This window comes from Chiloscyllium plagiosum, chromosome 30 (assembly GCF_004010195.1).
Source record: "Chiloscyllium plagiosum isolate BGI_BamShark_2017 chromosome 30, ASM401019v2, whole genome shotgun sequence".
Lineage (NCBI taxonomy): Eukaryota > Metazoa > Chordata > Chondrichthyes > Orectolobiformes > Hemiscylliidae > Chiloscyllium > Chiloscyllium plagiosum.
The window spans coordinates 23,353,349-23,379,816 of record NC_057739.1 but is presented as its reverse complement, the minus strand read 5'-3'; the positions used below and the strand labels follow the sequence as shown (position 1 = coordinate 23,379,816).

Here is a 26,468-nt window from a genome sequence, read left to right as displayed (position 1 = left end):
AATTTGACTATCAATGTTACAAAACCCAGGTCTTACTAGAGTATTTTATTCTTTCCATCAAGTTATTTTTCTGATTAAGTTCATTTGAAACTGGTTTTCTCATTATAAAATATAAAGGGGAACAAGTTACTTGGTGCTCATTTTCAGAAGGGAACAGAGTAGCAAGCTAGAAGAAGTGACTTTAGATTTAGATTTTAGATTACTTACAGTGTGGAAACAGGCCCTTCGGCCCAACAAGTCCACACTGACCCTCCGAAGAGCAACCCACTCAGACACATCCCTCTACATTTACCCCTTCACCTAACACTACAGGCAATTTTAGCATTGCCAATTCACCTAACCTGACAACCAACAATATTACAACTTTGTAAAATCCAATCACACATTTTTAAGGTCTGATTATTGACTTTTCCTTTTAGCTTATAGTCTGCTGAGTTGGTTTTACCAGCAGGCAGGAGATATGCTGCCTGTGAGGTTACTATTTCATTTCTAATGTTCTCTTCACAGTGACAGAAGCCTTCATCTTCAAAGGACACATTCCTGTAAAACACAACATCAGAAAGAGCCCATAAGATATTCATCGTCTCAGAACCAACTAGCAACAAACTGTCAAAACAAGGCTTGTCTTTCTTGAGCAGTTTTGTTAAGAGTTTGCAAGCCAAGTGATGCTTGTGACCTGAGCAATACCAATGTTCATGAATCATATGTGATGTTATCACTAACTATCGTTCCCTCTGTCAAGGTGGATTATTAAACATTATTATTATGTGGTGCCCTTTAATGCTTTAAACATTGAACCCTATCAGCAGTATCATTGGTGAATAAATGTTACTGGAATCATTCCGGTTTCAAATGTAAATGGGATCACTGTACTGGGTCATGTTTTGCATGAGCAGAATCATGGCTCCACTTTACTCCCATTGTTGAGACATTTCTGTTCAATGCTAGCAGTTTGGTGAAACTGTTCTTACACATATGGAGTATGACACAATCTCAAACTTCTAGTTTGACAGAAAACAGAACTCGTCAAAACCCCTAGAAATCGACCTTTTTCTTGATCAATTGAACACCAGCTCTGTGGAATTAGATCACTTGATAGGCCCTGATTGGAGTTCAAATTTAGAATATCCATGTAGATAGTACCAGAACTAGTGAGCGTGAAACTGTTCTTACACATATGGAGTATGACACAATCTCAAACTTCTAGTTTGACAGAAAACAGAACTCGTCAAAACCCCTAGAAATCGACCTTTTTCTTGATCAATTGAACCCCAACTCTGTGGAATTAGATCACTTGATAGGCCCTGATTGGAGTTCAAATTTAAAATATCCATGTAGATAGTACCAGAACTAGTGGGCGGCACGGTGGCACAGTGGTTAGCACTGCAGCCTCACAGCGCCAGAGACTGTGTGGAGTTTGCACATTCTCCCCGTGACTGCGTGGGTTTCCTCCGGGTGCTCCGGTTTCCTCCCACAGTCCAAAAATGTGTAGGTGAATTGGCTATGCTAAATTGCCCGTAGTGTTAGGTAAGGGGTAAATGTAGAAGAAATGGGTCTGGGTGGGTTACGCTTCGGCGGGTCGGTGTGGACTTGTTGGGCCGAAGGGCCTGTTTCCACACTGTAGGTAATCTAATTCAAATTCAGAACGTTTGATGCATTTCCCTATTTCCTGTTTCTAGTGGTGTAACTGTTTTCTCTGAGTTTCAAAAGTTAAATATTTGCGTATCTATCAACACTCAGATCTCCGAAAACAAAACTCAGGGGCACACTAGAGGTGTATCCTTAGAAAGTTGGTTCATGCTCTTCATACACTTTTCTCAAAACAACATAACTATACACATCTATTTCTGCTGTGACAATAGTTTTAGTTTACCAAGTATGAACACAGTAAGTATTGAAAAGGATATAACTTTTATTCTAAAATCAAAGATGTCTGGTTACAATTGAGTAAATCCATTCCACAGGAGGCAAAGCAGGAAATTACAGTTAATTTTGTAATTCTGCACTGTGTAATAACTGTGCTATAGCAGAAAGTGTTAAATGCTTATTTACCGTAACATTAAAATGTGTTGGCTGTCATCGTATTTCATGATGCCATTTAAAGGCTTGTTGTTTTTGAACCATGTGACATTTGACCAATGGAATCCCTGAATTGCGCAGTGCATGGTGGCTGTTTTTCCCGATGCTACTGTGATGTGCTCTGGGTTCTTAATGATGTGGAGTTTAGGCGTTAAGGCTAAATGAGAAGCACAAATATACAGTCGTCAAACCTCCCCCTTTAAAACAGTTTTAAGATGATATCAAGTTAATCACCTGATCAGAGACAACATGCACTTGCAACTTGTAACACAAAACCTAAAAAGGTGCAGAGGCCACCTAATTAATTCTTTTAAGGACAGTGAGCAGCAAAGGTGGTATAAAAACATGTTTATCAACATTTTTCAAAAATGTGAATGAGATAGTCCTGCCAATCATTAATGGATTGCAACGTGACATTTGAACATATGGAAGACCCAAAGATCATGAAGAAGGGATTCTTTATTCCACTGGCAACAGGTCATTGCAAAAATGAAGAGAAATTAAGGATAAATGCGGAACTATTGTGGACAACAGAAAGATTGGTGGAGCTTGAGAAGGATTGCCAGACGATTGCAGGATATAGATAGGCTAAATCTTTAGCCTGATGAAGTTTAATTTTGCCACATGTAAGGTGATGCATTTTGGAAAGACTAATGCAAGAGGGAACTATACAATGGCAGAACCCCTAGTAGCATCAACATGCAGAGGGATCTAGGAGTATAGGTCCACTGTTCCCTGAAAGTGGCAACACAAGTGGATAAGGTGGTCAAGAAGGCATATATCATGCTTGCCTTCATCAGCATAAAAAATTGGCAAGTCATGTTGAAGCTGTATAGAACTTTAGTTCAGCCACATTTGGAATATTGTGTATGGTTCTGGTTGCCACACTACCAGAAGGTCATGAAGGCTTTGAGAGGGTACAGAAATGATTTACGAAGGTGTTCCTGGTTTGGAGAGTATTAATTATGAGGAGAGATTGAACAAACTTGGTTTTGGTTTCACTTGAATGTCGAAGGTTGAGAGGCAACCTGAGAGAAAGTTTATAAAATTATAAGAGGCATGGATAGAATGGATAGTCTGAGTCTTTTTCCTGGGGTAGAAATGTCAATTACTATGGTTTAAGGTAAAAGGGGGTAAGTTTAAATAAGATGTGAGAGGCAGGTTTTTAACACAGAGGGTAGTAAGTGCCTGGAATGCACTGCCAGAGGAGGTGGTGGATGTCAAAACAGCAGCAACATTTAAGAGCATCTTGACATATACATGTTTAGGGAGGGAATAGAGGGATACAGCCAACATGGAGGCAAAAATGTTTTTAGTTTGGAAAGGCATCATGTGTTGGTGTAGTCTTGGTAGGCCAAAAGGCCTGCTTTTGTGTTGCATTGTTCTTTATTCTATTGATTCCATGTGCAGGGAATGGGATCTTGTGAATGAAAGTGACAACACCTCGTGGCTTACAATGAGCTGAGGAATTCCTTTTCTGTGTTCTTTTCTTTCCCACCAACCCTCTCTCCACCAAAGATGCTCTTTCCTTTCCAATGAGAATCTGTAGCTGTCCTCCTTCAGCACTGCCACCTGCTGCTGGAGGTCCTGTTATAAACTATAAACATAAATACAGGTAGTCCTCGGATTGTGAACGGGTTCCATTCTTGAGTCCATTCGTGAGCCGATTTGTAAACAAGTCGGCACACATTACAGGACAATACAAAGTAGCCATCCATAAGGGTAGAAAGCGTTCATGTGTCAGATATTTAAAATTATTTCCCCTGGATGGGATTGCGTTCATAAGTACAATCATGCGTAAGTCTGACTTCCATAAATTGGGGGTCCCATATAAATGGAATATTTGTGGGGAATTAGAGCCAGATACTAAGCCTACATTCATTTAGACTATAGATAAGCAGCAAAGAATGCTAAACAGTCAGTGATAGTGCAGTAACACAATTACAAACGTTTTCCTAGAATAGCGTTGCTTAAGGTACCACTTTGTTACAAACTCAATTTCACATGTAAATTTGTCAACTTCAAAGTATAAACCATTTCAGCAACAGTAAATGATTTACACTGAACCATATTTTCTGACTCAATCTCAATTTGTCAACCAATGAAGAGGATTGAATTATGAAGCTCTTTATTTCAAAAGTACTTCCAAATATGTAATTATAGAAATTGAATTCACATCACTGGTCACTAATATTGTGGCTCTGAAAATGGTTCAATTAACCTCATCTGCTGTATTTGATTCTGATGCATCAAAAAACACAGCCAACAATTTAATTAATTTCAAGATTTTTTTAAACAAAGGATCAGATAGAGGATGCCATTAAAAACATCAACTTATATCTTTCTGATTTCAGATGTAATGAAACTACTGTGTGTTTGACTTAGTTTCTGTTTCTGTTTAAAATTTCAGTACTTTGTTCAATGCTAGGAACAAGATGAGAAATATCCCCATCTGTTGGCATAGGATAGTAGTGTTTCAAAAATTTCCAGATTGTTCTCCCTCAATGCAAATTTCACTTTTCAGAATTTGCAAGAACTATAAAAAGCCAGTGGATCCACAAATAGCTCCCTTTTGTAGAGATTACTCCAATCTAATCACCTCCCAGGTCTCTCAATCTCAGCTCTCTCGAGAAAGGCAACTAATTCTCCTATTCGATTCTTTGCTACCTCCATTAGCTTCAAAATAAATTATCACCTTGTAACTGTTAACCTAATTTGTGATCTCCAAGATAATGTATGGCATCGCAGTTCCACTGGTGAACTTGCTGACTATATTATGTTTCTCTGTATCATCTATCATTGTGTCATATGTCTCTGCCTTAGCAGATGGCCTCTTGCCAGCTATATGCCTCACTCAACTTGCTCCATTTATACGTTGTAATTAATGAACTTATTCTGCCTGTTTTCTATGAATTCGGTACTTCTCCAGGATTCTATTCTATACCCCAGTCTTCTTCCATTTCACTAATGCCCTTCGAATTATCAGCTAACCTCATCCAAACTTTGGCAGATGATTCTATTCTACTTCCCTCACATTGCAAGTCCTTATGTCTATAAGCTTTAGTTTTCTTTCTGTCCGGTTATTCAATCAGCATAGACCTGATCTCTATCATGCTCATTGATAAAAAGATAAATACTATTTTCCTAAGATCCCAAGGTCTTTCCAAGTTTTGAGAAGACTTGTAGCTCAGATTCTGGATGTAGGTTTGCTCACTGAGCTAAAAGGTTCATTTTCAGATGTTTCGTCACCATACTGGGTAACATCATCAGTGAGCCTCTGGATGAAGCACTGGTGGTATGGCATGACCGGAAATGACATCACCGCAGGAAATGACATTACCAACCCAAAGAAACCAAAACACATAAATAGAAAGCGAGCCATACCACCAGTGCTTCACTGATTATGTTACCTAGTATGGTGACGAAACGTCTGAAAACGAACCTTCCAGCTCAGCGAGCAAATCTACATCCAGTTCCCAAGGTGTCTCATGTCTCATCAACAGCCTACCTTTCTTTCCATTGAAGATCCTATCCTTTCTTCGTTCAAGAGCAAGCAAATAAGACAGAGAATCTGGAAAAGCTCAGAAATCTAACTTCAGGCACAGCAGACAAGGGGACAGCTATGAGAAAAGGGGCAGTCAGCACAGTACTGAGGATGTTGTACTTAAACACATGAACTATGTGAAGCAAGGTAAATGATCTTGAAGCACAGATGAAGTTGGCAGGTACGATGCTGTGGGTATCACAGAGTCATGGCTGCAATGGGATCAGGGCTAGGAACTAAATATCCAAGGCTACGCATCCTATTGAAAGGATTCATATACCCATCCAGAAGCCTTTTAAATCCAGCCTCCACCACTTCCTCTGGCAGCTCATTCCAGAGGGATATGGGACAAGTGGCAAATGGGACTAAATTAGGTTGGGATATCTGCTCGTCATGGACAAGTTGGACCGAAGGGTCTGATTCTTTGCTGTATATCTCTATGACTGTATGACAAGTAGGTGGGCAGAGAGAGCTGGAATGGCCTTGTTGGTAAGAAATGAAATCAATTTAGAGTCAGAAGGTGTAGAATCTGTACGGTAAAGTTGAGGAACCGCAAAGGAAAAAAGACCCTAATGGGAGTTGTGTTCAGGTCTCCTAGCAATAGTCAGGATGTGGGATAGAAAATAAATCAAGAGATAGAAAAGGTACTATTATAATAATCCTGGTGGACCAGGAAAATAAGGTTGGTTGTTGATCCGAAGAAAAGGAATTTGTGGAATTTCTATGACATAGCTTTTTGGAGAAGCTTGTGGTAGAGCTCACTGGGCGAACGGTTCTGGAGTTAGTGGATGTGTAATGAATCAAGAGTGCGGTATTGGAAAAGCACAGCAGGTCAGGCAGCATCCGAGGAGCAGGAGAATCCATGTTTCAAGCATAAGCCCTTCATCAGGAATGAGGTTTGTGGGCCGGGATTGGGGGGGAGCTGAGAGATAAATGGGAGGGGGTTGGGGGGGAGGGGGAAGGTAGCTGAGAATACAATTGGTACAATTGGTGGGGAGAAGGTGATGGGTTGGAGGTCCAGGACCTGCGTGTCCTTGGTTGAGTGTGAGGGGAGTTGAAGCGTTCAGCCACAGGGCAGTGGGTTGGTTGGTGTGGGTGTCCCAGAGATGTTCCTTGAAACGATCCGCAAATTGGCGTCCTGTCTCCCCGATGTAGAGGAGATCACATCGGGTGCAATGGATAGAGTAGATGACATTTATGGAGGTGCAGGTAAATTTCTGTTGGATGTGGAAGGATCCTTTCAGGCCTTGGACAGAGGTGAGGGGGGAGGTGTGGGTGCAGATTTTGCACTTCCTGGGAAGTGGAGTAGATGCTGGAGGGCATCGTTGACCACATGGGAAGGGGAATTGCGGTCTTGAAGAAGGAGGCTATCTGGGATTTTCTGTGATGGAATTGGTCAGCCTGGGAACAGATGCGGTGGAAGCAGAGGAATTGGGAATAAGAGATGGCATTTTTACAGGAGGCAGGGTGGGAGGAGGTTTGTCCAGGTATACAGGAGTTGGTGGGTTTGCAGTAGATGTCCATGGTTAGTCGGTCATCAGAGATGGAGATGGAGAGGTCCAGGAAGGGGATCCCATCACGAGCATTATATTTCCCTCACCACTCCTACCTGCATTCCACAGAGACCACTCCCTCTGTGACTCCCTTGCCGGATCCACGCCCCCCACCAGCCCTCACCCCACTCCCAGCACATTCCCCTGCCACTGCAAGAAGTGCAAAGCCTGTGCCCACACCTCCCCCCTCACCTCTGTCCAAGGTCTTCCACATCCAACAGATGTTTACCTGTACCTCCACCAATGTCATCTACTGTATCCATTGCACCCGATGTGATCTCCTCTACATCGGGGAGACAGGACGCCAACTTACGGATCATTTCAGAGAACATCTCTGGGACACCCACACCAACCAACCTCATTGCCCTGTGGCTGAACACTTCAACTCCCCCTCCCACTCCTCCAAAGACATGCAGGTCCTGAGCCTCCTCCATCGCCAAACCCTAGCCACCCAATGCCTGGAAGAAGAATGCCTCATCTTCCACCTTGGGACCCTGCAATCACACGGGATTAATGTGAATTTCACCAGTTTCCACACTTTCCCAGCCTCCACATTAACCCAGTCCCAAGCCTCCCTCTCAGCACGGCCCTCTTTACCTGTCCATTGTCCTTCCTATCCATCCATTCCACCCTCCTCTCCAACTTATCAACTTCTCCCTCACCTTCATCTACTTATCGCATTGCCAGCTACCTTCCCCCAACCCCACTCCCTCTCCCATTTATCTCTCAGCTCCCCAACCTACAAGCCTCATTCCTGAAGAAGGCCTCTTGCCTGAAACGTAAATTCTCTTGCTCCTCCAACGCTGCCTGACCTGCTGTGCTTTTCCAACACCAGACTCCCAACTCTGATTTCAAGCATCTGCAGTTCTCACTTTCTCCTGATGTGTAATGAGACGGACTCATATAGGAGGCTTTAATGTGAAGGAACCCCTATGGGCAATAACCATAATATCATAGAATTCACCCTGCAGTTTGAGAGGGAGAAACTGGAATCAGATATAACAGTATTACCATTGAGTAAAAGTAACTACAAACGAGGGAGGAGTTGACCAGAGTTGATTGGAAAGGGAGCGTAGCAGGGAAGATAATGGATCAGCGATTGGGGGTAATTCGGGAGGCACACCAGAAATTCATCCCAAGGAAGAAGAAATGTACTGAAGGGAGGATGAGGCAATTGTAGCTGACAAGGGTAGTCAGAGACAGCATAAAAGCAAATGAAAAAGCATACAATGTGGTTAAGATTAGTAGGAAGCAAGAGATTGGGAAGCCTTTAAAAACTAGCAAAGAAGATCTAAAAAAGCAATAAGGCGGGGAGAAGATGAAATATGAAGGCCAGTGAGCCAGGAAAATTAATGATGAATGCAAGAGTTTTTTTTTTTACAAATAGAAAAGGTGAGAGAGAGCCAAGAATGCAGACTGGACCACTGGAAAATGAGGTTGGAGAGGTAGTAACGGGGATCAAAGAAATGGTGGAGGAATTTAGTGGATACTTTCCATCAATTTTCATACTGGAAGATACCAGCAGCATGCAGAACTTCAAGAGTGTCGGGGTGAAAATGTGTGTAATCGCTATCACTCAGGAGAAGGTGCTGGGGAAGCTGAAAGGTTTGAAGGAGAATAAATCAACCGGATCAGGTGGAGATATGGTCTAACATATGGTCCAGGCCAGATGGACTAACCCCACCCCCTCCACAGGTCTGATGGAGATAGCTGAGGAGAATGTAAAGTCATTGGTGGTGATCTTTCAGGAATGACAGGAGTCAGGGAGGGTCCTGGAGGATTGGAAATTGGATAATGTAACACCCATGTTTAAGAAGGCAGGGAAGTAGAAGACAGAAAACGATAGTCCAGTTAGCTGACCTTGGTCATTGGTAAGATTGTAGACTCCATTATTAAGGATGAGATTACTGAATACTTGGAAGGTTGCTAAATAAGCTAAGAGTCTATGGTGTTAGGGGTAAGGTATTGGCAAGGACCGAGAATTAGCTGACTGTCAAAAGGCAGAGAGTGGGGCTGAAGTGGTCTTTTTCAGGATGGCAGCTGGTGACCAGGGGTCAGTGTTTGGACCAGAACTATTCACATTAAACATTAACAATTTGGACAAAGGAACTGACAGCATTGATAGACCATAAGATCATAAGATTTTGGAGCAGAATTTGGCCATTCGACCCATGGCTGCCATGTTTCTCAGCCCAACTCTCCTGCCTTCTCCCCATAATGCTTGATCTGTGATTTGAAATATTTTAGGTTAAATATTTTTTAGGTATTTGAGGAGCTACCTCCCACTGACTTTTAGAATTCAGGGGCAGACAAAACTTTGAAGCAAACAAACTAAACTTGATTCACCAGGCTTTAGTAGATAGGCTTTGCCAAAGCCCTAGCTGCAAGAAAGTGAATTTATTAAAAGGTTATAAATGTTTTAGGCTGAATATTTTTTGCCCTTGAAAAATATAGGCAACAGTATGTGATTGGGTAAATATGGTGTGATTGTAAAAATGAGATTCCCGATGTTTTGTTTGTTGTGAGATCTGGGCCAGCACTTATTGACTGTCCCTAGTTGCCCTTGAGAAGGTGGTCATGAGCTGTATTCCTGAACTGCTGCAGTCCATCTGGTACAGGTTGATCCACAATGTATTAGGGATGGAATTCCAGGATTTTGACGTAGTGACAGTAAATGAACAGCCATATATATCCAAGTCAGGGTGGTGAGTGGCTTGGAGAGGAACTTGCAGGGGGTGATGTTCCCATGTATCTGCTGCCCTAATCCTTCAGGTTGGAAGTGGTCGTGGATTTTGAAAGGTGTTGGATCTTTGGTGAATTTCTGCAGTGCAACTTGTAGATAGCACCTTGCTGCTTCCCGAGGATTGGTGATGGAAGGAGTGGATATGGTGCCAATCAAGCAGGGTACTTTGTCCTGGATGGTGTCAAGCTTCTTTTTTTTAATAGATATTTTTATTAGAAATTTAACATTTTTACAAGTTTACAAAAATGTGTCAAGCTTCTTGACTGTTGTTGGAGCTGCACTCATCCAGGCAAGTTGGGAATATTCCATCACAGTACTGACTTGTGCCATGTAAATGATGGACAGGCTTTGGGGTGTCAGGAGGTGAATTACTCGCCACAGTATTCCAAGCCTCTGACCTGCTCTTATAGCCAGTGTGTTTATGTGGTGACTCCAGTTAAGTTTCTAGTCAATAGTAACCCCAGGATGCTAATAGTGAGGGATTCAGTGATGGTAACACCATTAAATGTCAAGGGGTTGTAGTAGGATTATCTCTTATTGGAGATTGTCAATGCCTGGCATTTGTGTGGCATGAATATTGTTTGCCATTTGTCAGAGGAAACCTGGATATTGTCCAGATCTTGTTTCATAGAATCATAGAAGCCCTACAGTGTGGAAACAGGCTCTTCGGCCCAACAAGTCCACACCAAACCTCCGAAATACCCTACCCTATTACTCTACATTTACCCCTGACCAATGCACCTAACCCAAACATCACTGAACACCAGGGCAATTCAGCTTGGCCAATTCACCTAAGCTGCACTTCTTTAGATTGTGGAAGAAACCCACGCAGACATGGGGAGAACATGCAAACTCCAGACAGACAGTTGCCTGAGGCTGGAATCGAACCTGGGTCCCTGGTGCTGTGAGGCAGCAGTGCTAACCATTGAGTTACTGTGTTGGTCCTTTAAACATGAATTACTTCAAGATCTGAGGAATCACAAATCACGATGGAGGCAAGGTCATTGATGAAGCAGCTGAAGATGATTGGACCTAGGACAGTGCCCTGAGGAGTTCCTGCAGAGGTCTGCTGAAGCTGAGACCTTCAACAACTACAACCTGTGTATCAGGTATGACTCCAATCAGCAATGAGTTTGTAGAGAAGAATCTGATTTTTCACCCAAGGATTGGACAGTGAGATGAGAAACTCATTAGTAAGTAGGGAGAGTCCTATACACATACAACTGACAATTCTCTAATCTCACTTCATTTATACGCAGTTTGGTAATCCTCCCATGTAGACGGTGACAATTTCTAATATAAAAGTCTGAAGCAGTTCCTGGTAGCTCCAGCACATTAATTGCTCCTCCATGCCTAAATCTTGGACAGTAGTCTACAGCATCTCAAGGCACTGTCTATGGGTAGTGACTGGCTATACCCTCAGACATCAGCATAGGAGACCAGCCTCATCAGGGCAACAGCTTGTTGGACAGTTGTCCATTTCAATGTTGCACTTTAGAGCACACCAATATTGTGGCTGGCAGGTCAGGAGCAGACACTGGAACAGACACCAGCCTCAAGCAACACTGCAGGGTGCATCTCAGGGCACTTCACTTGTTCTCTTAGTGGTCTCTCATGTCATACCTACTTGGATGCTCACAGTATCTCTGCTTTGCCTTGCTGCCTCATTCAGAACTGACAGCTTCACAGAACTCTTATCTTACCATTCTACTTAGCACGGCCACAAAGCCAGGTATCTTCTCATGGCTGTTACCAGTGATCAGTCAAGGGAGTGGATATCTTGCTATATGGCACCGTGCTACATCAGTGTCACACCTATAGCAGCTGACATGACAAACATGCTTCAAACGCTTCAGCCAACCGGCCACAATTCAAAATCTGAGTGATATAGTCCATGGTCAGGTTAAAAGGGGACTGTCTTTAGTCAAGGGGTTACTGGGGCAATAGTTAAGGGCAGGGTCCAAACGAGATCATGGGGTTTGGGCATTGTCAGTTGGCCACTTGGGCATTCAGGGTCAGAGGCTCCTTATGCAGGGATTGGGAGTCTGAAAGTCAAGGTGTGTCATCAGGGATGGAAGTTCGAGAAGTCAGTTGTGGGGATTGGAGGCAGCATGTTGGGATGCAGAGGGAACAATAATCATGACAGGGACAACTCAGCACATAAGGGTGGGAGACAACTGTACATTGCAGAGCTGTGAGAAGGGGATTGCAGTGTGTCACAGCATTGCTAAGTTACAGGACTGCTCTCTGAGATAATGTTGGAAGCAGAAGCAGTTGGGTGGAAACATGGAAACTAAAAACAGGTGGACTCAAGAAGGGATACAAGAAAGAAAGGAACTTGAAGACTTGGTTTGCCCTGAGATCATCAGAATGAGCCTGAAACATAATCTGCAAAGCACACACTCAAAATGGCTGCAACCACACCTGGAGTCACCATAAAAAAATAGAAGTAAGCCATTTGGCCCATCAAGTCTAATCTACCACTCAAAGACATTGCAGTTGATCTGATAACTCTCACCTCCATACTCCTGCCTTGATTCCCTTACTTATAAAAAGCCTGCCTATCCCAGCCTCATCAGCCCTCTGTGGTAAAGAATTCCACAGATTATCTAACAACTCGATAAAAGGTTCTTGCTCACCTCTGTCTTAAATGGGCATGATTTTTCCCTCCAATGGCAGACTTTCCAATAAAGGGCAACAATCTTTCCTCATCTACTCGGCGAAGCCCCTAAAAACCTTACAGATTTCAATAAGGTTTCAGCTCGTTCTTCTAAACTCCAGTGAGTACAGGTCCAACCTACTCAATCTCTCCTCATGGGAAAATCTGTCCATACATCAGCAACAACCTCGTGTACTTCTCTGAACTGCCTCCAATGCCTGTACATCTTGCCTTAGATAAGGGAACCAACATTCTTCACAGTATTCCAGTTGTTGTCTGACTAGTGCCTTGTATAGTGTTATCAAGGTCTATTTTTATATTCCAAATAAAGGTCAGTATTCCATTTGCCTTCCTTATTACCCACAAAACTTGGAAGCTCGCTTTTTGTAATTTATGCATGAGGATGTTTGCGATTTTCGAGAAGCTTTGTAGCTCAAGGTGAGGTTCAGCTTGCAAGTTTGCTCGCTGAACTGGCAGGTTTGTTTTCATATGTTTCATCACCATGCTAGGTAACATCATCAGTGAGCCTCTGGTAAAGCACTGGTGTTCTGTACCACTTTCTATTTATGTGTCTTAGTTTGTTGTGATGGGCGATCTCATTTCCAGTTCTTTTTCTCCAAGGTTGGTTAACGGGGTCTAAGCTGAAAATGTGTTGCTGGAAAAGCGAAGCAGGTCAGGCAGCATCCAAGGAACAGGAGAATCGATGGGGTCTAACCCTATACCAACAACTAGCAAAACAAATGTTATTTACAAAATACCCTGCAAAAACCTGTAACAAATATTACATCGGATAGACAGGCAGGAAACTAGCCACCAGGATACACGAACACCAACAGGCCACCAAAAGACATGACCCACTATCACTAATATCCTCACATATAGATGAAGAAGGACACCACTTCGACTGGGACAACATATCCATCCTTTGACAGGCTAAACAGAGACAAGCACAGAAATTCCGAGAGACCTGGCATTCAAACTGGAACTCCATCAACAAACACATTGATTTGGACCCTACTTACCAACCTCTGAGGAAAAGAACCAGAAATTATATCCCCCGCCTTAAGAGACGGAGACACATAAACAGAAAGTAGGACAGAACATCAGCACTTCATCAGAGGCTCACTGATGATGTTGCCTAGCATGGTGATGAAACATCTGAAAACAAACCTTCCAGCTCAGCGAGCAAACTTACAACCTGAATGCATGAGGACCTCTAAACCTTCTGTGCTGCAGTTTTTTTCAGTATTTCCCCATTTAAATAATGTTCAGTATTACAGAAGGCAATGAAAATCGTATTTTCGATTTGTACCTTACTTAGTTATTTCCAAAGTTTTTTTTCTTCTTTTAATAAGCTCAGGAAGGTCATCTCCATCTTTTTATTTCTTCCTGGATGTTCAAAAAACCTGCTTGATCATTCCAACTATTCTTTCTCTACATTTCCCTTCCCTTATTTGTTCAATTCATGCCCCTCCCAACTCCAACAATGGATTGTGACCCTGTGGCTAACAGAGTTGAAGCCTAACATGCATGATGGAAAACTGTGCGAACTTTACATAAACAGTGGACTAGCTTGCTGTGAAAGGAAGACGTAAACCAGACTGCTGACTAGGCAAATGGCTGATGCTAAAGGATATTCAACCTCTGAGGTTTCAAAAAGGGATAAATTAAACTGCTAAGAGGAACCAAGGAAGCCGATGTCTCCTGTTTACTCGATCCTTTGAATCTCAGTCATGAGGGTTCCATTCAAGAGGTATGTTATCGAACGTTCTGGAAGGTTGGAAGATATTTTAAAAAAGGGCATCAGAAACATCGGAAGCGACAATCCGAAATCCAACATTGCGAAGAGGAGATTTGGAACTTAGAGCTGACTTCAACTCGACAGAGTAAAGCTGGCCAGTTAAAGTTCAAAGGTTAAAGTTCACAATGCTTACAGTGAAGTGAGTAACAACCCAGAGTAGTGAGCTGAATATGAAGTGGTTAAGAATAAATATGAGTAGTTAAGAGCTACATGAGTGTTATAAATGATTTAAACACTAATAATGATTAAGTTGTGCTAGACTCTAGTTTGAGTTGTCTTTTAGTCTGTCATGTCAGTTGACATCTTAGTCCAAGGTCTGGATCAATGGTGCTGGAAGAGCACAGCAATTCAGGCAGCATCGTCCAAGGGTCAACAGATTCCACCCACAAATGTGACCCCGCCTCATTTTTCACGAATTCAGATAAGCCAGTTGTATATTTCCAACATTTAAGTCACATTTCCCATATCTATCGTTTTTCACACAATTACAGAAAGAATTGTATTTTGCATTTTACTAACGATTCCATTTCAATATAGTTTTTAAAGCTTTTTTAACATCTTATACACATTTTAATGAATAATAAAAGGTATGCTTGTGAAAGCCAATGTCAGTCCTAACATTTTTACATTTATGAATAATAATAAAAAAAAATTGTGCATGACAATCTCTGTTCTTAATAACACATTATAGGTAGTAGAGAGTAGAGAGCACCACTGACCTTTAACCTTCAAAGTTGCTGGATTGCTATGTGTAGTGACATTAAGTATTGGATTATAAGTAACACTGATGCAATTCCTGTTATCTTCCTCTGAGACATTAGCAATATGTTCTTCGGCAGATGCTTTGAAAGGGTTTTTGTGACTATATTGTCCCTAAAGAGCAGAGGAACAAATCAATCTGAAAATATTTACTGTTTAAGATTCTTCCTGTTAAGATTCCTTTACACAGTAATGCATACATTATGTCACATCAAGAATGAAAAATTAGATTATACTTGTTTTGTTCCACAAACCTTTAAGAAGATTGTTTTTCAGAACTCAACCTTGAAGTGTACATGACTCTGCAATTTTGTTTATTACAACATGTTATTGGAGAAACTCTGTTCTTAGAGGATTAGAAATATGTTCCCCGAAGGTTTTTCCATAATTGTCCAATGAATCATTGAACTCTGCATATTCAAAAATTCAGTTCCGTGTTTGTTTTAACTAATCTCAGTTGAATAGTGTTAGAAGTGCCACAAATGACTTCAACTCTGCAGTTCTGTCTAAGTGCAATTCTGGATACAGAAAAATAAATTACCTCAAATGACAGGGACCTTGATGTTTCTGAGGACAGCGTGAAACAGACTGATATGCTAGAACAGGTTGATGTTAGGAAGGAGGATGTGCTGAAACTGTTGAAAAACATAAGGATAGATAACTCCCCTGGGCCAGATGGGATATACCCAAGGTTACTAAAGAAAGCGAGGGAAGAGATTGCTGCGCCTTTGGTGATGATCTTTGTGTCCTCACTGTCCACTAGTGTAGTGCCCAATGATTGCAGGGGGGCAAATGTTATTCTCATGTCCAAGAAAGGGAATAGGAATAATTCTGGGAATTACAGACCAGTCAGTCTTACGTCTGTGGTGTGCAATAGACTTGGAGAGACAAGATTTATGATTACTTGGAAAACCATAGTTTGATTAGAGATAATTAGCATGGCTTTGTGAGGGGCAGATCGTGCCTCACAAACCTTATTGAATTCTTTAAAGATGTGACAAATAATATTGATGAAGGTAGAGCAGTGGATGTGGTGTACATGGATTTAGCAAGGCATTTGATTAGGTTCTACATGGTAGGCTCATTCAGAAAAGTAAGGAGGCATGGGATACAGAGAAGCCTGTCTGTCTGGATACAGAATTGGCTGGCTGATAGAATTCAGAGGGTGGTGGTAGATAGAAAGTATTCAGCCTGGAGTTCTGTAACCAGTGGTGTTCCGCAGGGTTCGGTTCTGGGACCTCTGCTCTTTGTGATTTTTATAAATGATTTGGATGAGGAAGTGGAAGGGTGGGTTAGTACGTTTACCAATGACATAAAGATTGGTGGAGCTGTGGAAAGTGTAGAGGGCTGTTGTAAATTGCAACGAGGTATTGACAGGATAAGTGGCTGAAAAGTGGCAGATGGTGTTCAATCTGGAAAAGTGTGAAGTCAATCACTTTGGAAAGTCGAATGTGAATGCAGAATACAGAATTAAAGGCAGGATTCTTGGCAGTTTTGAGGAACAGAGGGATCTTGAGGTCCATGTCCATAGATCCCTCAAAGTTGCCACCCTTGTTGATAGGGTTGTTAAGAAGGTGTATGGTGTGTTGGCTTTCATTAGGGAATTGAGTTTAAGACCCAGAGGTTATGCTGCAACTCTATAGACTTCTGGTTAGACCACACTTGGAATGTTGTGTTCAGTTCTGGTCACCTCATTGTAAGAAAGATGTGGAAGCTTTAGAGAGGGTGTAGAAGAAATTTACCAGGATGCTGCCTGGACTGGAGGGCATGTCTTATCAGGAAAGGTTGAGGGAGCTTTAGGGCTTTTCTCACTGGAGCAAAGAAGGATGAGAGATGACTTGATAGAGGTGTACAAGATGTTGAGAGGCATAGAGTTGATAACCAGAGATATTTTCCCATGGTGGAAATGTCTATCATGAGGGGATATAATTTTAAGGTATTTGGTGGAAGGTTTAGGGGAGATGTCGGAGCTAGATTCTTTACTCAGAGAGTGATGGGTATGTGGAATGCACTGCCAGCAGTGGTAGTAGAGTCAGATACATTAGAAATATTTAAGCGACTCTTGGACAGGCACATGGAAGTTAGTACAATGAAAGGTATGTAGGTTAGTCTGATCTTAGAGTTGGATAAAAGGCCGGCATAACATTGAGGGCCGAAGGGTCTGTACTGTGCTATGTTCAACTCCAGGCCAAAGTAGCCATTAACAGGTCCAGACAGCAGGCAGTGGAGCAGATCATAGTTGCCAACTCTATGTCCCTTTTCTGCGGTTATGTTTGTGCCCAAGTGTCCTGGAGGGAGTATGTGGTATCCATCAATACTCTCAATGCTTTTAGAGAGAGGTGGGCACCACAAGAGATAGAGTGCTTTATTTCATCCTCCAACTCCATTTTGATTTAATCCCTTCCCCCTCTCCCTATTCTGTCCTTCACCTTTAATGGTCTGCATTGCCATAGCCAAGCTTTGCACATAAATTAATCAATTGGAAAATATGGGTGACTTAGTGATGGTGAATAATGGGCGAACAGTACCACAAATGATTTGTTGGTGGGAAAACAAACAAAAACATTTTCATTTGTGTGTAAGAGCACTTCTGAACATATTTAACAAAAACCTCAACTCCCCTACATTTTCAATTGCTATACTGTCAAAGCATGTATAATGTCAGGTGAAGACAGCATCCAGTTGGAGCATCATACATCATGTGGGACAATAGTCTGCCAATGTTCATAGTCACCTCTTATACATGGACAATGTTCAATTTAGCGAAGTACTTGATGATGGTTGTTGGTCATTGAAGCATTGCCCAGTACAGAGCCAACATAGGGAAAATGGAAGAAATGCTACACCTGAAACATAACAGGGTCTTATACTGAAATATCAACATAACATTAATAAATGACAACCAACCAGGTGTGTCAAGAATTAATTTGTGTATAACTAATTAGCTGGTAATGACAAAGTCCACTACCCTTTACAGAGAAATATTAATATTCAACTCCAATGATACTGAGTTAAGCAGTTTGACTATCTTAGTTTCAGTTCCTGGGTTAAAGCTTACAAATCTGTTCATACCTGGAATTCTAACTCTTCACTGACAGTCCTTCTGTCTTTAGTCCATCTGATCTCCACCAAGGGGCGACTGTCTCCAGAAACACAATGAACAAACACACTTTCTCCTCTGTCTGCTGTCTGAAAGCTCGGACTGCAAAATACTGGATCAATGTCTGCAAGAGAAAAGAAGTCAGATGCTTTGTGTAATTTTTACAAAAATTTCCTCTAAGCCAGGTAATAGATGGCCTTTTAATTTAAAAACAAAACTACAACATTTCAAAGGGTGTTTGCAGGCTCTTCAACCAATATTGGTTTGCTATGATAATGAAGCACATTGGATATTCCAACAAATCAACTATAGTATTTTCCTTACATTTACTGGAACTATACTATACCTTCCGTGTTATTTTAGTATGCTTTAGTGCTGTAGCAACCACATTAAAAATCCATTAAAATCATAATGAGTTAAATGCAGATAATTTAAATAACAGGTACCATATTCCAGCACAAAAGAGAACTAGAGTCTGAAGTAATCCACACTTCTCAATCTGTGATAGCCAAATCACTCTAGGTACCACTGGCCAATTCCTACTGACACACTCCAATCTAATGACTAGTTGTTTGATGTAAATATTGTGCCGTTACCCCTATGCCACAGACAGAACGTGAATCTCGGGGGCAAGAAGAGCAGGTCCATTTTCAGTTCACTTCTCCAATTATCCACCCCAAAATGCCAAGATCTCATGTAAACCTTTCACTAAAGGGAAATCACATCACTCAATCTTATATATGAAGGGAAATTACTTGTAATCTTGGACGAGATAAACATGAGGATTCTGCTCACTGACTGACATGTGTTATAATGTTTGCCAAGATTGAATATTCTGACAGAGCATATCCTGTTTATAATACTGAAACTCAGAGCAAAGATTTCCCAGTTCAAAAAGCAGAGCGCATCGCTCATGCTGTCAACTGGAAGCCTTGTTCATGGGTCATGCGCATCAAGTTATCACAGTTGTCATCCAATTATTTTCCACTCATTAGAAATGGAAAATCACGGGCTGTGCATTGATCGTTGCTTGATATTTATAGCAAGCACGCAGGCCTTCCTTGCATTGGTAGTTTGATCCATTATGCATGAAATTAAATGAATGTGATATGCATTCTGTTTGTCAATCAAAAAACTGTCCTTAATATTTCAGTGACCCTGTTATTCAAGGTGTGGGTTCACCAGGGAGCGATATAGTTTGTATGGGACAACCTATGAACATATTTGATATTTTTACCTGTTGAACAGGATATTCAAAGAAGCTCCAGTCACACAGAAAAGCTGGGGTTGCACAAATCAGAGATTGATAATTTTGTTTTAAACTTTGATTCTCCAGCCTGCACTCCCATCTAGTAAAATTATACACCACTGTGCAGCCTTGATGCAAAACAGCCAAAACTTGCTACAATTCACTCAATAGTATCAGACCATGTTCAATAGATTATCAGTGATTTTGTATCATTTCAGGAATACAGAAATTTAGGAATAATCCACAAATGTGTGAAGAATCATTACACAGGTAATGTCCTAAACTTCTACAGACATGTTTATAATGAATCATAGTCTTGATATCTTACTGACATCTAGTTCAGGAAAGATTTCTAGCAACTACAATATGATTTTTACACATTTTACTTTAATTAAAGATGTGCCACTTATAGGCCCTATAAATTCTGAAAATAGTTTTGATATTGGACAATGCCAACATTGTTTTGCAGGTGTATTTTCCAAGAAAATACCAGTATGTGACTGGTAAACCCAGACATTCAATCCAGGGAAGGGGTCCTCGAAGTTAAGGAATCAGAAGATCAAAACTGACGTATGTATGAAAGCCTTTCTCAACAGCAACCAAGAACCGTTCAAGGCTTTATTTCTTAAAATCACAATGTCAGAAGAATTGGATATGGATACTAGAATAGACAATACAGATAATCAGAAGCAGTGTCCTTGGAAAATACCACACCTGCCACCTATAGACACACATTGCTATATTCCTATAACTGTGTAAATATCATCCAAGACTATACTCTTCTGCATTCATGAAATTACCTTGCAATTTTCATGAGCATTTTCAAAGGTTAAGTTCTATAGGACAAGCTGAAGAGAAGTATTCTTTGTCTGATTTACAACAATATTGCAAATACCTTGATAAGACTTCCACTGGGTCCTACTTCAATTGAATTTTGTTTGCATTTCCATTAGCAATACCAAAGAAATCCTCTTTGAGCAATTTGTTATGCACAATGCACCAGAGAATTTATACTGCTTTGAGACAATATTATTTTGTCTTAACTCTCATGTGTGACTCTATTAAAAGTATATAAAATATATGACACAATCATGAAATAAAACAAAGAACTACAGACGCTAACAAGTTGAAACAAACAAACAGAGAAATTGCTGGAGAAACTCACCAGATCTGGAGGACAGAAAATAGGGCTAATCTTTTGAGTCCAGTGACCATTTCTTGGAACTTCTGATGAGTAAGAAGAAGTCAGCCTTCAGTTCCTTGAGCCTGCTTCACTATTTAATATCATCTTGGCTGATATAACTGTGGTCACAACTTTACCTCTTGTTCTACACCCCATAATTCTTGGCTTCACTGTTAATCCATCTCACCCTTGTATGTATTCACAGACTCATCTTCAACTGTTTTTAGCTAAGAGAGATTCACAGACCAATGATGCTCTGAAAGAAGACACTTTTCCTTACCTCACCTTAAATGATTGAGTCCTATTTTTTAAGTGCATCGCCTACTCTCAGAGTCTCCAACATGGGCAGACATTCTCCCAGTTAGAATTGAGTTACTTTTCAATAATTTTGATTTGATTAAGCAAGTAAGGAATTAAATTACATTCTGTTTAGTTGGGATTTTAAAACACTTTTTGAAAGATATATATGGCCCAAGTGGGCCCATATACAAAGGTGGTTGTATGGCTGCATTTATAGCCCAAGCTAATATAAACTTAAGCTAAGAAATATACAAATGTTTTGGGGGTAAAAGGTTTTAATAAAGGACACAGCTACATTTTAACTTAAGTTCATAAAATAAAATATATCCCCTGTGTATATCATCCTAATTAGTTACTCTAAGCTTGACGCATTTTGTTATATCTTGTAATAGAACTTTCTAACCTCAATTTAACATATTCATTACGATATAAAGTTGGATTCTTGGTGTACAAAAGAAGCTAATATGATCTTTTGAAAATAGTTAATTTGTTTTATGCATCAGCATTTATTGTGAATTCTCATATAGTTATTATACTTCAGGTTATTATGATATTTTGAAGAATATTTTGATATATAAGTTGGGAAAATTGAAATTATACTAAATCACCACATGGTAATATTACATTAAGCAGACATATTATAATCAGAGCCCAATCAAGGCTCTCCAAGTCACCACAGTTCCAGATAGATTACCCCATACTGTTAAACTCATGAGTGTGGAGGGATGAGCTGGTTCCCCTTTATATCAAGCAGAAGATACAGCAGCTTGAAAATAAGGAATATTCCCTGATGCTATCAGACTTATGAACCGATCTCTCATATATTAGAGTTGATCTTAGTCTGCATCTTCTCTGTAGTTGTAACACTATAATATGCATTCTGTTCTATTACCCTGATATACTTATGTAAAGTATGATTGTCTGAATAGCACTCCATGCAACACTTTTCTCCGTATCTCAGTACATGTAACAATAATAAATCAAATGAAATCACCCATCCCTTGGTTGGTTCTAACAAGGTTAATTTATATAAGATTCCTGCCTTGTGCATACAATTCTCTCAGACTTAAATAAAATTATGTTTTAAAAGGAGCCAATTTAACTAATTTGAATTTACAAAAGAATTAATTAAAATAGTGAGTTTATTAATTACTACACAGGTGAACAATTAGTAACATAATACACATACATACAGATTAGATATGAGAAATAAATCCAAAAAAATGTTGGAAAAAGTACATGGCACAGTCTTTGAATTGATCAAAGTGTGGGAAACAGTTGAAAATTGCAGGAGGTTACTGCAAATGTGATTTTTGATTTATTGGTTTTGTAAGCTGATTGAAGTTCCTTTGGCCTGATTCCTTTTTTTAACTAGAAGGCAGCAATCCGAATGACAATGGGGTCTTCCCTTTTGTCTGGCTGCTATCTTGCTGACGTCCAGGACTCAGAGTGAGAGAAGTCTTTACCTGCAACACATGTGACTCGGGGATAGTTCTGTTAACCTTTTCAGCAAAATAATGCTTGAACGTAAATGGTAGACACAAAAGCATTGAGTTCCAACAGTCACTTCAATAGAGTTGAACTGGCTTTTTAACTCTCGTCCTTGTCTACTATTTTAAGATAAAAATACAAATTCTGTCTGTGGTAACATAATCTGCAGAACATAATCTGCAGGGGTAGTTTTCTGCTGGCCAGGAGTGGGGGGAATTGTATTCCTTCTTATTAAGATTCTCTGTTTAAAGTTTCCCTGGCAATTTACACATGCAACAATCCATATGTTCCACACAGGACTTTGCCAGCGAGTTGTGAATTTAAATCCACAGTCACAGTTTTGCTTTTCACAGTCCTTCTTTTAAAAACAACTTATTTTGGAATTAAAAGTATGAAAAAATTCAATAAATACTTCGGGCTTCAGAACAACATAAATATTTACTTCTGTGTCACATTATCAGTGAAGACGTAAAACATTATCAACTTGATACAGTAAAGTCGTCATAAAAGGAATGTCATTGATGTTCTACTGAACACATAAGGAGATTAGAGGAAGTGATAGCAATAAGATGATCATTATTTTTAAAGAAACCAACGAGGAATGAAGCATACACTGCTTAACCGAGTCTGGGATTAATCAAGAGTTGTCTGTGTGCTTGCAAACCAACTGGAGTTCAGGATGTCCCTGATTATGTAATGGCTACCTAGAGTTAATAAGTGATGACTCATAATGGGTCATTGCGCAAAAATGGATGAGCAGACACAGAGGAGGACTTCAGCAACACAACACAGCAGGAGTCAAGAGTGTGGTGCTGGAAAAACTCAGCAGGTCAGGCAGCATCAGAGAAGCAGGAAAATGTTTCAGGCAAAAGCCCTTCATCAGGAATCATACCAGGAGACAAGCACCCAATCAACCAGTTTCTCCAGATGGTATCCCTAGTTGATCAACTGAAAAACTATTGCTTTACTGAATAATATTTATGGAGATAAATAAATAACACCCAATGGGGTGGCACTATGGCTCAGCAGTTAGCACTGCTGCCTCACAGTGCCAGGGACCTGGGGTCAAACCCATCTTCGGATGATTACCTGTGTGGAGATAACACATTCTCCCCAAATCTGCATGGGTTTCCTTCGGGTGCTCTGGTTTCCTCCCACAAGCCAAACATGTGCAGGTTTGGTGGATTGGCAATGCTAAATTGTCCTTAGTGTCCAGGAATGTGTAGGTTAGGTAGATTAGGCATGAGAAATATAGGGTAGAGGGGTAGGTCTGGGTCAGAAGCTGCTTGGAGGGTCAGAGTGGAATCGATGGGCCAGATGACCTGCTTCCACAGTCTATGGATTTATGATAAACTTAATAAATTCTGTCAAACACATTGAAACAAATTTGTGCCTGGAATGGATCTTGTGGTTATTGAGGACTAGCAAAGCTTTAGATGGCTCTCTCAAACTCAGTAATTGAGTTGAAAGTGGAACTGAAATTGACCCAGCGCTTAGAATGAAAGGCCACTTCCTATTAATACATTGCTAATATGAACTGTAATGGGAAACTTTTCCAACACTGAAAACCTACCATACAGTAAGTATTAAAGTCTAAGTGAAATCAATTTTGTGCCTTAAAAGGTATCTGTGTGTGTATATAACATGTATTTTCTTGACTTGACACCAACGTTCTGTGTATGTGCATGTAGTTGGCAGGTATAGTTGTACTCTGTGCAAAGCCAAGCAGAAATTGCCTAATTTATCTGTTAATTGTACCAGTTTCCTTACAGCTAATGGCTTTACTTTGCTATCAAAATGCTTTTTTTTTCCTTAATATGTGCAACACATTCAAAATTTCCATTTTACTTTCTTCAGATATGGAATACTTTTGTGAGCTGTTGAATTACTATGGTTTTTCACAATATCAGATCGTCAAGGTAAATTGTTGTCCTACTGCAGATAAGGCTCTAACATTCAATTGGCTGTCATATCCACATTATGGAAAGAACCCAGAATAGTGATGGGAAGTGCACCCTCCGGGAATATTCTGAACGGCAGTAACTACTATTAAATGATTAGTTCCAACTATTCTATTCTACCTATACAACTTCCCAAAATCAGTCACTGAGTCACTAATTAATTATTAAACTGGGCATCTAATTAACCATGCACAATACAAAATGATAAATAATATAGCCACAGCCTTAAGGTGATGTTTTAATATACCATTAAGTAATAATCACTCATAATTTGTTCACTCCTTTCACTCAGTTTCTGATTTCAAAGATAAGGATAAGCTGAACTACAGATTTCTAAAGGAAGGATATCCTATTCAGGTGGCACAAAGCTTGTGTGGTGATGTACTAGTTAGGTGAATGGCCTGTATCTGTGCTGTAAATTCTACACAAAACTATTTGTCATCTCTGCTTCCACCTGTTGTAGATTGTTCTGGGAACTGGTCGTGAGAAAATGGTTATGTTTTAAGAAACTTCCTAGTGGGCGGCACGGTGGCACAGTGGTTAGCACTGCACAAAACTATTTGTCATCTCTGCTTCCACCTGTTGTAGATTGTTCTGGGAACTGGTCGTGAGAAAATGGTTATGTTTTAAGAAACTTCCTTTCTATTAAGGTGAAATAGAACACAATGGAAAATGGAATGGTGGAGTCATGACAAATGCATGTCCAGAAACATGCCCATGTGATCTGGTTGCTATGGGGAGAAAACTAAGCAACAACTTATTAAAATGCCACCTGACAGTTTTCACATCTTTTACTCAGAGATTGACAGAAATAAAGGATAGATGCTTTCTGAGAAGCAGAAAGACAGGGAAGAAAATACTGTTTTTTTCTGCTAACATCCAAATAAAGGATGCTAATGAGAGTTTGTTTTCCATTTGAGAACAAGGAAATAGAATATACTGGGCTCTTGAAGATTTAGTAAACCGGAAGTGACCAAAGTGGTGAAAAGTGGATCTTGGAAACTCAGGCTGAGAACAACAATTTCAAAGGACACCTGAAATTTTGACCCGGTATGATGGGGAAAAGTGAGCATGTTGTAGAGTTGAATTGCAATGGCTAGTTAATTCAATAGCATCTTTTCTTTAGTTTGGTCATTAGTTGACTGTTAAGTAATGGCAGATCTATACTGATTTTAGCAGTTTAATTAACAGTATTAAAATGAAAACCCTTGACCTTGGGTTATTCCCATTGGTCATTAAGGAAATTCATTATTTTTATGAAGTTATTGATCATTACAGGGGTCATAACAAGACTTCCAGGTTTAACTAAGAAAATTGTTTGTGTTTGAGTTTTTATACAGGGCTAAAATCTGTGTAAATAATAAAAAGCTTCTTCATTCTGTTGTAGCACTGAAGTGGTGGCAGGAAGGCTCAATGATCTAGGTTGAGATTTCTATGGAGTACTGGAAAGATGCATTTTTATTTTCAATGTTTGTAGATGGAAAGACCTCTTACATTGTATAGTCTTATTACTATTGTCCCTAAGTGGCTGGGCTGACTATATTTTTAAACCTATTACGGAGGGTGAATGTGTTTTGCTGAGGGATTTGCTTTTGTGCTTTGAATGCTGTCCTAATTCATGTTTGATTGCTTTCTGTGGTCCTTGAAACATATTGCTGCTTTCAACCTTCATGGGGATGTAGAAATGGGATATGTTGAAAAACATTTTACACTGGAGTGCAATATCTGAATTGCACTCCAGGAAACCTGGCATTAATTGACATCTTTTAATTGATTGCTCCACAACATTTGTATTTAATTTCCCTTCCACTTCCACCTGAAATCATGTAAATGTCACTTTTGAAACAATTTTTATGAGGTGCACTTTGGAAATATAGGTTGATTCAGTACTGATTTAGTTCTTAGGGACTTCCTTCTCCCCATTTGGCTGTCTTCTGAACCTAATACACCCCGTTCCCAGAACTTCTGAACCATCATCTTTTCAGGTGGAGCAGAGGATAACATCACTGAAAAAAGGGTCAAACATGGCTTTTTAAAAGAAGCAAA

At 40.2% G+C, this 26,468-nt stretch overlaps 1 protein-coding gene across 2 annotated transcripts in view; it reads right to left on the bottom strand.

The window, feature by feature from the left end:
* The window catches only part of LOC122564812, a 106,343-nt gene that overhangs the window by 52,293 nt on the left and 27,582 nt on the right, over positions 1 to 26,468 (bottom strand). For both annotated transcript variants that reach the window (XM_043720095.1, XM_043720097.1), the window contains exons 4-7: positions 18,211 to 18,362; positions 15,099 to 15,252; positions 2,053 to 2,236; positions 446 to 540 (exon numbers count right to left, since the gene is read on the bottom strand). In XM_043720095.1, coding sequence (XP_043576030.1) covers positions 446 to 540; positions 2,053 to 2,236; positions 15,099 to 15,252; positions 18,211 to 18,362 — 585 coding nt within the window. The remainder of the gene's footprint in view (positions 1 to 445; positions 541 to 2,052; positions 2,237 to 15,098; positions 15,253 to 18,210; positions 18,363 to 26,468) is intronic.